The sequence below is a fragment of the Carya illinoinensis genome, chromosome 3 (genome assembly GCF_018687715.1).
Source record: "Carya illinoinensis cultivar Pawnee chromosome 3, C.illinoinensisPawnee_v1, whole genome shotgun sequence".
In the NCBI taxonomy this organism is placed as follows: Eukaryota; Viridiplantae; Streptophyta; class Magnoliopsida; order Fagales; family Juglandaceae; genus Carya; species Carya illinoinensis.
In genome coordinates, this window is record NC_056754.1 from 31,218,279 (window position 1) to 31,229,603 (window position 11,325).

General features: G+C 35.1%; 1 protein-coding gene across 1 annotated transcript; it reads right to left on the reverse strand.

Annotated features, from left to right (window-relative positions):
• Positions 1–2,587: 2,587 nt before the first annotated feature.
• On the reverse strand, positions 2,588–10,918 carry LOC122304105 (14-3-3-like protein D). Its single transcript, XM_043116151.1, has 7 exons — positions 10,759–10,918; positions 9,713–10,019; positions 9,536–9,623; positions 8,154–8,263; positions 7,916–8,064; positions 3,144–3,205; positions 2,588–3,009 (listed from the first exon to the last, which is right to left on the reverse strand). The coding sequence occupies exons 1-7, from the start codon at positions 10,820–10,822 to the stop codon at positions 3,007–3,009; spliced, it is 783 nt and encodes a 260-aa protein (XP_042972085.1). The 5' UTR covers positions 10,823–10,918; the 3' UTR covers positions 2,588–3,006.
• Between the last annotated feature and the right edge of the window lie 407 nt (positions 10,919–11,325).

The following is an 11,325-nucleotide window of genomic DNA, read 5'->3' on the forward strand; positions in this document are numbered from 1 at the left end:
TTGTGAAGGTTTATAAAGGAACCAGATCTGTTGGTTTCTCGGGTTTTCAAGCAAAAGTATTTTCAAGATAGTGACCTGTTGGAAGCCAAGCTGAAAGGTTCTCCCTCTTTTGTGTGGAGAAGTCCATGGTCGAGCCTGAAGTTGGTTAAGGAGGGTATGGTGTGGAGGGTGGGGAATGGAAAGAGCATCAACATTTGGAAAGACAAGTGGTTACCTCGACCTGTGACTTTTCAAGTTCAGTCTCCTACGAATACTCTTGACAGAGAAGCAAGGGTGGAAACACTGATAGATGTGGCTACTAAATCATGGAGAAAAGAAGTGGTGGAGACAGTTTTCAGGGAAGATGAAGCAGAACTGATTCTATCCATTCCATTGAGCAGTAGAGGAGCAAGTGACAGGAGGATTTGGGTAGCTTTAGCAAGAGGAACATTCTCAGTCAAGAGTGCCTATTTTCTAGAAACTACAATGCAGAGAAGAAACACAGGGGATACATCCTGAGATGGGTCAATCAGTGGTATGTGGAGGAAAATGTGGGGCCTCAAGGTACCAGGTAAGGTAAAGATGCTGATATGGAAATGTGTTAGTAGGATTCTACCAACTAGAGATAAAATTTTTAGAAAGAACATAGTGGAAAGCAATGTGTGTCCAATCTGAATGAGGGAACCTGAAACTACAGTGCATATGGTCTGGGAGTGTCCTGCAGCAGCTGATGTGTGGGGAGGTTTTACTCTTTTCAGAAAATGAAAAATGAGCTTCAATGATTTCCAGATGTTGTGGGAAGAAATGGCTGTGAGGCTGAAACAAGAAGAATTGGAATTGGCAGCAGTAGTTTTCTATCATCTATGGATAAGAAGGAATGGTTTGGTCTTCCAGGAAACCTTTCATCCTCCTAGTTCGATTGTTGCTAAGGCATTGTCAGAGCAAGCAATGTATAAGGAAGTGCAAACAGAAGGAAAGGACAGAACAGAGAGAAGACAAGCAGATGGTATGAGGCAAAATTGGAAACCCCCGGATTAGCCTTTCTTTAAAGTTAACTTTGATGCAGCTTTTGATCAAGACAAAGGAAGCATGGGGTTGGGAGTAGTTGTAAGGGACTCAGAAGGAGAATTGTTGGGGTGTCTGGTTGCACCTAGAGAGAATATCCCATCAATTTTCCAAGCTGAGTGCTACGCCCTTCACAGAGCAATGGTTCTATGTCTTGAGCTCAGTTTGCCATAGGTATGCTTTGAAGGGGATGCCAAAAATGTTGTAGATGCGGTGAACTCAAATGAAGAGGATAGTTCTTGGTCTGGACAGGTGATAGAGGACCTTAAACAACTCATGGCAGCAAATCCAGAGTGGGACTTAGCTTTTGTTCACAGAAGTGCTAATGTAGGTGCACACACTAACTGCTAGTTACACACTGCTGCTAAACTAGCAGTTAGTGTGTCTAGTGAAGTAGTTTGGCTGGAAGATGGCCCTGCTGTAGTCAAAAGAGTCATTTTGGATGACTTAATCTGTAATACTCGTAACGAGTCTAAGCTATGAAATGAAATGGTCTTCTTTTCAAAAAAAAAAAGGTAAGTTTTTCTTAAAAGAATGATGATTTAAATAAAAACCCTATGTTTATATTATGTTTAATGCATGATGTGATTCTTACTCAATATTTGACTCATTTTAATTGTTTTTAAATGTTTTCATATCCCAAATGAGGAAGGTTTTGAGGCTGCTACATGCAAAATGCTGTCTAGGAGGTTGACTTTAACAGTGAGAGGCTTGAGGCTTTAAGAGATGATTTAGATTTTTATCTTTAATATTAAAGTATTTACGTTTCTATAATGCATAACACAAGTTAAACTATTAATAAAGACAAAGTAGACTATTAAAGGAAGGTTAAGACTATCAAACAAGTTGTTTATTTTTTAGACTTCTTTTATTAAAATGAGCACTTTATTTATAGAATCTTTTATTATTGAACGTAAAGAACGCATGTTTTAATGTCAGTAGCGTCCAATTTCTCCATTTTTCCCTCGTAGAGGGCAGGGGCGCTACAATGACCCTACAGTCTAATGTATTTTGATAAAAAGAAAAAATAAATAAAATTTATTTTATTAGTTTTTTGTTTAAATTTATAAAAGTATGATTCCCGTTTCAGAAACGAAAAACTCCTTAACTGCTCGAAAATCTAAAGTAATAATGGTTTTTAGAAGAATAAAATAAAATTAAGGAACCATCCATTTAGGTTTCTATTAAAAATTTGTTATCATTGTCCAAATCTTATAAAAAATGACGACTCATAGTCCAAATTCAAATTCAAATTCCCAAGAGCTCAACGTTGGAAAGAATTGAAATAAATTATCATGAAGTACGAAGCCGAAAACTGAGTATTGTTCTTAAAGAATATCCTATTGTTCTTATAGAATATCCACTCTTTTAACTGTAGATTCCTTTGTTACTAATTGATAATGATAACCAACAAAGAATTTGAGAGAACCTTTCTTTTCTTCCCACGGAGCGAGGACCTCGTTTTCATTTGTTCAACAGGCAATCATTCTCGAATGAGGAGAAGATTAAACGATGTTAGCAATATCAGTGCAAGCAGAACAAATTCTCAAAAGCAATAACGCCACCACACAGCAATAAATAATATCATACATGGAAAAAATACTTGAAAACTAAAAAGGTATAGATGATGATGATATACAAACAATAGAAATCCTCCATCTGGGCTGTGGCATTTTTCATCAAAACAAGAAAATCACCTTAAGCAATAAGGTCAATCCTCTAATTCATCTACCATCACTTCTAGGAAAGAAAAGCCAGGGTAGATGCACATTGGACCGACCATGTCCAGACATCACACTCGATAAACCACACACCAGCATTCGGTAACCCAAACAACAGAATGACATGAGAATAAGAAACAGATAAACAATAAGTCCTATTTTTAGCAAATCATCAGGGTTAAAGGCGTCAAGGCATTATGATTCATCCCCAGATACATATAGTTGTAAGGCATCACTTACATCACTGCAGTCAATAAAGAAAAAAACAAATACAATGAGCATAGAGGTAAGACATCATAATATGCTAACAACAGAAAATAAAAATAAATAAATAAAGCATCAAGAAAGAAGAAAATGACTATATCTGTTAGAACCCACCTCTGCATTTTCCACCCCACCAACCTTGGTGGTGCCATTAACCCTCTGGGTGTCTTCTGTAGCTGCAAGAGAAGGAAAGCAAACTAAATTAAAAAATTGATGCTTGGGAGAGGAAAAAGAAAAAAGTACAGATATTAAAACTAAGAAAGCAATTACATGCTATTGGTCATATTATTCAAAGAGTACTCTGGTAGTATTGACGTAGACTGAGAAGGAACAATCGAGGAGTCATTCAAGAAGACGACAACTTTCCAATGTCAAAGGATTTATGATCTTATTCACCGAGGTATAGTACACTTGCCTTATAAATCTAATAATTTTGGAAATGCTTTGGATTATGCAGATCCATTTAAGTGATAACGAGCACCAAAAGGTGACCTTAATTGACTGTGTTATGTTTACACGGGGTGCATAAAAGACAATAGCTGATTCAACCAACCAGTTTCAAATGAAGAAGAACATGGGCTGCATCTGAGTTGTTGGAAATAGAATCTCAGTGTTAGGGCAAGCTCTACAAGTTCCCTAAAGAAGGATGTCACGAAGACAGCAATATTAATGCTACAGTCACATTACTCGAGTAACTTAAATGGTTGCATGCACCACCACTTTTTTGCAGATGTCTTGGACAGCAGCTGACATAATCCAAGCTGAAAATTGTGCTCAGAGAATGGCTCAGCCTTCTTAGTCAATTGTCCAAGGCATTTCAAGAAGGTGACACAGTGATAATGTTCTATAAGGGGCTTAAGGAATTCTCTTCATTCTAATCATAACTTGAGGCTGAGTTCTTTCAAGTGGAGGGGCTGCTGTAGGACAAGTACTCACTTTAAATTATGAAAATACGATAAGGAAATAAGGTGTAACAACCCAAAGAAGGCCCAAACCACATCTGTTCAAAAGGTCTAGTCAATGTACAACTGGAGCTACTTAAAATTATTTATAAAGATTATAATGTGGGATCCCATCAACACCTAATTATACTAAACCTGGAGTATTACAATTTCCCACCATAGATCATTGGTGTCCTAGTCAAGCCATTCTATCATAAATGGCACCACTCAAATCTCACGCTTCTATTTGAAACCTGGCTTTGCTATCATTTGTAAAGACCCAAAGAAGGTTCAAGTCACATATGAGCCTAAACTCCAAAAAGACTTGTCAATGTTACAAATGGAGCTCCTTGAAATCATTAAAAGGGTATGAACTTCACCTTCCAGATAACGTGAGGTCCTACTTACCACTCTATCGTACTAAACTTGGGTAATTACAAATTGCAAGTTGGAAAACATGAAAATCTTGGTCAGGTGGGAGTCTTCAAGGTTGGACATATTGCATCATTGAAGTTTGGTCGATGTCAACATCAACCAAAATTAGATGGATTGTAGCAGTCAAAAGTTTGGTTGATGTTGTGATCGACAACAAAGCTCAAAAAGGAGTTAAATGTTTGTTTGACCCCTACTTTGATTGTTGCAGTAACAGTTTTGTGTTTATTGATTGTTCACATGCTCTTTGCTAATTTTTTAAAAGTTTTGAAGCATACTTTTGTACTATTCTATTACTCGAGTAACTCGATTCTATGACAGACTATATAAAAGCATGTTTAATACAAATCAATTATTCAAGGACCTGTTAGACATCAACTAAAATGTTTTTCAGAGAGGTTTTTTCTTTTTCTTTTTTCCTGGTAGATTCCAGTGTGCTATGGGTTTAAAGTTGCTTAGCTCTTATCCCTAAACCTTCTACAGTTCTATGGTCAATTTTGAGAAAAGCATGAATGTGTTATAGAATGCCCATGCTACAAAACAACCATATCAGACGTCACTTTTTAACAAAAACACATTAGCAACATTTCAATGTAGCATTCATGAATCATGACTATATACTCATAGAAACCTAATAACAGAGGGCTTGTCACCTTTACTAGGTCAAAACTTGGTCTTGTAGTTACAGAGTTTACTTCAATATGTAACAACTAAAATTTTCTTCAAAAGTGATCAATCAAGGGGCATACTACGCTAAGAGATTATGCTTGTCTACTATCAGTCCCTCCCATATCATAACTAGTGTTGTATTTATATTAAATCTTTCAATTTGAGCTCAATGATGGCATCAATAACGTCATATCTATGTCAATGCAAATAGTTTCTATGTAATAAAACAAGCGATTAGATTGCAAGCAAAAGAACATAAACTTAAATAGATGCACAACAAATTTTTCAGCCCCAAACATAAGCTGGAATACTGACAACTCCTAAAAATAAGTTACACATTTAGCACTCAGAAAAAAAATAATAATAAAAAAATTAAAAAAAAAAATCAATCCTGTTTGCAACCAAATCTCCTATTAGACAAGGATATTGTAGTTCCATCATACAAAACTGTGAAAATAACACTTTACTAGATAGAATGGGTATGTATACTAACCCATGCCACTAAAGATTTAAGCCATTCCCATCCCAGTCTCTATTGACTCACAAAAATTCCTAAGTGCAACCACAATCACCAGACCCTCACAACTAAAACTCATCACAACATTTATATTTTCCATTTCATCATTACCAATGATTTTCAACAAATATTATTGTTGCTTTTTGTCCTCATCCACACACGAAAAGAATTTCACCTACAACCATAAATTAAGAGGAAAGTATTGCATGCAAAGCATTTTTCTCTTTTGGATTTCTCTTATTGTTGCCTAGCAAAATTCCAATATTGCTTAATTACAACATCTTAAATCCTTGTAAAAAATCAATATTTGAGGAGGCGGAAAGGTAGCACCAAACTGCTCTTGTAAGATTCTCACTTGTAACCATAAACACTCAATCCATCAGTCTTCTACCAGGGCGTTAAACTCACGAGAATCTTGCAAACGGGAGATGATGAGCATATTGCAATGTACACATACTGTGTGGTTTATTTATTCATATAAAAGGATTTTTAAAAAGAGGAAGGAAGTCAAATCAAGAAGTGTATTCTGCCATAGTGGATGTAAATGCCCCAAGGGAGGCCCAAACCACATCTGCACTCTACTCCAAAAAGATTAGTCAGTGGCACAATTGGAGCCCCATTGAAATTGTTATAAAGAGCAAAAACTTCTCCCTCCCAAGCAATGTGGGATCCCATACACTACACTCATTGGTCAATATGGGGTATCACAGTGGAACACCACAAGATTGCCAATTATTCTGTCTTTCTACAAGAAAAGGAAAAAAGAAAAAGTGGAAAATGATAGTCTCAAATGACACATGCTGTAATGAAAACAGATATGGCAGTGCAGTTCATCCAATGGAGCTGCATCCCTTCAGGAAAATTAACTTCTACAATGGGGATTTATGCATAAAAGATAAATGTTTGAATGACAATCGGTGTCCAAATGGTTTTCCTAAAATTTACAATTTGATCTATGACTACCATTTTGTTTGGTTCCCATATAAGATTGTCAGCATGAAAATTCACCCTTATATTTTGCCTTTTGTGTTCAAATCAACTTAACCTTGTCTATGTCTACAGTAAATTCATTCTTCATGGTATTGATAAACTTACATCTAAATGCTACTAAATCTTGAACTATTATCTGGATGTCTTCAATCCAAGTTTTATAGTTTTATTGTTCCCAAGCCATATACATAAATGAAAATATAATTTGCTCCTTTCGCTTATGGAGTTTAAAAGATATGCCGTTTTAGCAGAGTTCTGAGTAGAGTGGTGATTGTCTTTATCTGTTTCTCCACCCTCCTAAAATGCCCAAAAATGAGGGATGGTGAAGGATCCGTAGCACATAAAACTTTTAAGGGAAACAGATGACTGGAGAAGTCAATTTTCATGGTTCTCTTTCATTTTGCATTTAAGGTTTCTAAAAGATAATTTCTGACACAAAAAGCAGCCACCAAAGTTTATCTCTTACTCCTTATGTTCTTTAAGAAGGCAAGTTAAAAGCATTAAGGACCTATCCTAAAATAATTTCTTCCAGGAATAGATATGATTATGAGATATCTCTTACTCTTAAATTTCTCCATATCAACAAAATAATTCACAGCACAGTCTCCGATTTAGAAAATATTAGATTCACACACTCAAATGAAAGCAACAACTAACAAGGTTTTATGCAACTGACTTTTCCTTTTCTTCAATCAAAGCTAGTCAGGTAACAATAAGCAGTAAGACAATAAAACATATATATTTATCTTCTTTTTTTATAAGTGAACAAGAACTCGTCAAAAACATATATATTTAGCTATCTATAAACACATATATTTGCATGCTTATAGAAAAACATACATGTATATATTTCAGTTTATGTCCATACCTCATACCTTTAACTTTATTTTCTTGAAAAAAAGAAGACTTTTTTTTTTAAGAACAGATTATTCAGGCCCTTATACTTCCTGCCACACTTAATAGTATCTTACATAAATCCTCTAATAAGTTATATTTGTACCGCTACATACACATGGAAAATATAAGAACTACCTCAAAATGCCATAAATTTCCATTGTTAATGGTATATAAAAATCCAGTATTTCGGGCAACTATAAAAACACTCAGATAGGTGAAGACATCTCAACACAACAGTACATTCAAAATCCATGAAAAGCAATGATTGCATAGAACGAAAGGCCTCAACCAAAAATGTAACTAAAATGGTATCATAATTCTTTATGGTCATAAAAACAATTGATTTAAAAAAATAAATAAAAAGGAGCTAATCCAAAGAAAATACTTTGCACTAAGAACGAAATTGCATAATTATGTCCTGTAATAACCACTGTAATCACCTCCATCCTCCGGAAGGTCCGAAGTCCACAAGGTGAGGTTGTCCCTAAGCAGCTGCATTATTAAGGTGCTATCTTTGTATGACTCCTCACTGAGGGTGTCAAGCTCTGAAATAGCTTCATCAAAAGCTAGCTTTGCAAGGTGGCAGGCCCTGGAAAACAAAACCAAAGGCAACTTCCATGTAAAACGGAAAATCATAACACATTTCCATAGTTCAGGCTGAAAATAGTAATTTACAACCTCTCAGGTGAATTCATGATCTCATAATAGAAGACTGAGAAATTCAAAGCCAGGCCCAATCGGATGGGATGTGTAGGGGGCAAATCACCCTCAGCTGCAGTGGTAGCAGTCTGCAGAGAGAAGGCATTAAATTCAATTTGAAATAAGTCAGAGAAATGCATAAAACATTCCCATCCAAAAGGGAGTCAGCAAAATAAAAGCATATCCAAACAGCAAGTCAGGATATGCTTTTCTGAGTGGAAGCACAATAAAAAGAATGGAAAACACTGAAAATACATAATATTAAAAGCAAGAAAAGTAAAAATACTTGTCGCTTAGGGAAGGACAGAAAAATCCTTCCCGCAAATGATAAAAAGATAGGTATGTATTACCTACCACCCAACCAAACTATTTAAAGAACCAATTATATAAGAACAAGGAATTAATAAAATTACCATTTTTGGCATTTCAGAAGGATCATATAACCAGCCTAACCTAAAACAAGAGATCAATATGATAAATGAATGATAATCGAAAGCAAATCATCCTTTTTGTGCCTATAATTGCATCGCAATAACCGATGCTGTAATATGGACAAAACAAAAATCATCAATTATAACATCCTGGAAAAAATATTTCCTCCAATGTCTCCTGAATGAATTTCCATGTAGTATGCTGTAGAATGGCAAGGCTCACATTGATTCCATCTTTCTTAGGGATAGTCCTCTGATTTTTTTCAGGAAAACAACCCCAAACCACCAATATGTGAACCATGAGGCCAAACAATATATCCAAAATCATAGGATATCATGCCAAACAACCAGACCAAGTAACAGAGAACAGCAAGCAATGGAAAAATAGATAGCTGTTCTTTCTGATGGAAACATACAGATACAGGAAAATTTAAAGGAATGGACAAAAACATTGACCTTCAGGAACACTCTTGACACCTCAAATAACCTTAGAGAAAAAATAAGGGATTTACTGATCATAAACCTGGGATAGAAAATTAATGCTAAGTAGCAGCCAGTTGTCTCAAGATACCAACCAGCATTTTGAGTCCTGGCCGGAGTCCTTTTTATATCAGCCATTAAACTTTGAACCAGGAACAAAAACAGCTCAGTTTATCATTTAGTTGTTATTATAAGTTCCCAAAAATATTACGAATAAGCAACTGTGTTTCCAATGGAACTTTGAACAGCCACATCAACTAGAACAAAGAGCATGTGTGTGTGTGTGTGTGTGTATAAAGACAATCAAAAGAGGTAACAATCATAACGACCCAAAATGCACCAATATATCAATTTTATAACTTGTCTCAATCAAGGAAAAAACTGAGTGCATTTACTTGATATAATAAAGGCACATATCACCAAGAAAAAGAAGGTTAAAAAATTACACACCTCATAAGCTTTCATTGAGTGATCAGCAGCCTCTTTCTTTTCATTTCCAGTCTTGAATTCTGCAAGATATCGGTAATAATCTCCTTTCCTGCAGCCATCAGTATTTCAATAACCTGAAAATGCCCGCCTCTAAGTGCAAGAATTATAAGCTTAGGTTCATAAAAATTATAGCCCCACATCTTATGGTAAAACACAGTTGATTCGCCGGCAGCAGCTGAAGGAATAATATGCTCATCAACCACTGTCATTATGTCATTGCAAATCTCAGTTAGCTCTGATTCAACCTTTTGTCTGTACTCTTTGATTCGCTTCACGTTTATTTCATTTCCTCTTGCCTCTTCCTTCTGCTCTATTGATGATAGGATCCTCCATGATGCTCTACGAGCACCTATAACATTCTTGTATCCAACAGAGAGCAAGTTCCTCTCTTCAACTGTCAACTCAACATCAAGGTTTGCAACCTTCTTCATTGCATCCACCATCTCTGTTGAGAATTATAAACGAAAAGCACGGAAAATAATGGAGCCTTTCATTTTTCATGAGTAAACAACTGCTAAACTGATTTACGTCACAGAAAGGCTAATAAAACCTTAAAATTATGCATAAAGCAAATTTTCCCCACCGATTATAAATCTTGATGAATTCAACAATAGAAAAGTCAAAAAGATAAATAAACAATACGTGTACACACTTAACAAGTAGATCCAGCCATTACGAAACCCAGAAAATATTGAGATCCCCATTCAAAATACTTCACTTATGCCCTGCTTTGTTTCAATGAGAAATTTTTGTGGAAAATAGAACACATAAGTACTATAACTGCCACTGATTAATTTCCATGAGGTTTTTTTTTTTTTTTTTTTTTTTTTTAACAAGGAAAAATTACAAAAGAATAGCTGCTCATATTATTCTAAGAAAAGTATAACAGCCACGATTTCTTCGCCTTCATCTTAAAAAAAAAATATGTTCCCAAAACAAACTCAACCTTATTTTCTAATAGACAAACGGAGGCTTTGCGAAATTAAATTAAAGAAAAGGTACACTGAGATCTCCAACTGAATACACAGAGAGACAGAGACAGAGAGACAGAGATGCGGTGACCAATATCAAACTTCACGGATTACTTTACGAAAAGCCTAGCAGAAATTCACACATATATACTTACGTAAATAAATAGGGGCACAGACATATTCAGAGAGAGAGATAGAGAGAGAAACCCTGACCATCGTAGCGCTCGGCCTGCTCGGCGAGCTTAGCGATGTAGACGAAGTTGTCGCGGGAAGCCATGGCCGATCGCTCGGAGATCACAGGGATTTGCAAATTGCAGTGAAGACTTTAATTTGTGTCCCACCTAAGACCCAAGCCCCGGGGTTGTTGTAGTCGATTGGAAGTATATTTGACTTTTTATTTTTATTTTTTCTTAGCTTCGTACGATTTTTTTCCCCTCTTCTTCTCGATTTAATTAGAAATGAAAAAGATGAGAGGAGATTAATTTAGATAAATATAAAAATTAAATAAAATATTATTAAAATATTATTTTTTAATATTATTATTATTATTTTAAAATTTAAAAAAATTGAATTAGAATTTAAAAAGAATTATTTATTATATTTTGTATGAGAATTTGATAAAATTATAATAATTAGATGCTTTTCGAATCCAAACAAGACCAAATTTATCTTATCTTATCTCATCATTATAAAATTTAAACTCCTAAATAAAATATAATAAACAGTTCGATTTTTCTAAATCTCAAAATAAAAATATATTTTAACAATATTTTTATTCAA

What these genes read in the sequence shown, in the direction of transcription:
- LOC122304105 (XM_043116151.1), bottom strand. Translation starts at nt 10,822, where the DNA reads ATGGCTTCCCGCGACAACTTCGTCTACATCGCTAAGCTCGCCGAGCAG. An exon ending in ACTCAATGAAAGCTTATGAG is followed by an intron (nt 8,264 to 9,535) that starts GTGTGTAATTTT and finishes TTCTCTCTGCAG; the next exon opens with ACTGCTACCACTGCAGCTGA. An exon ending in ATCATGAATTCACCTGAGAG is followed by an intron (nt 8,065 to 8,153) that starts GTTGTAAATTAC and finishes TTTGTTTTCCAG; the next exon opens with GGCCTGCCACCTTGCAAAGC.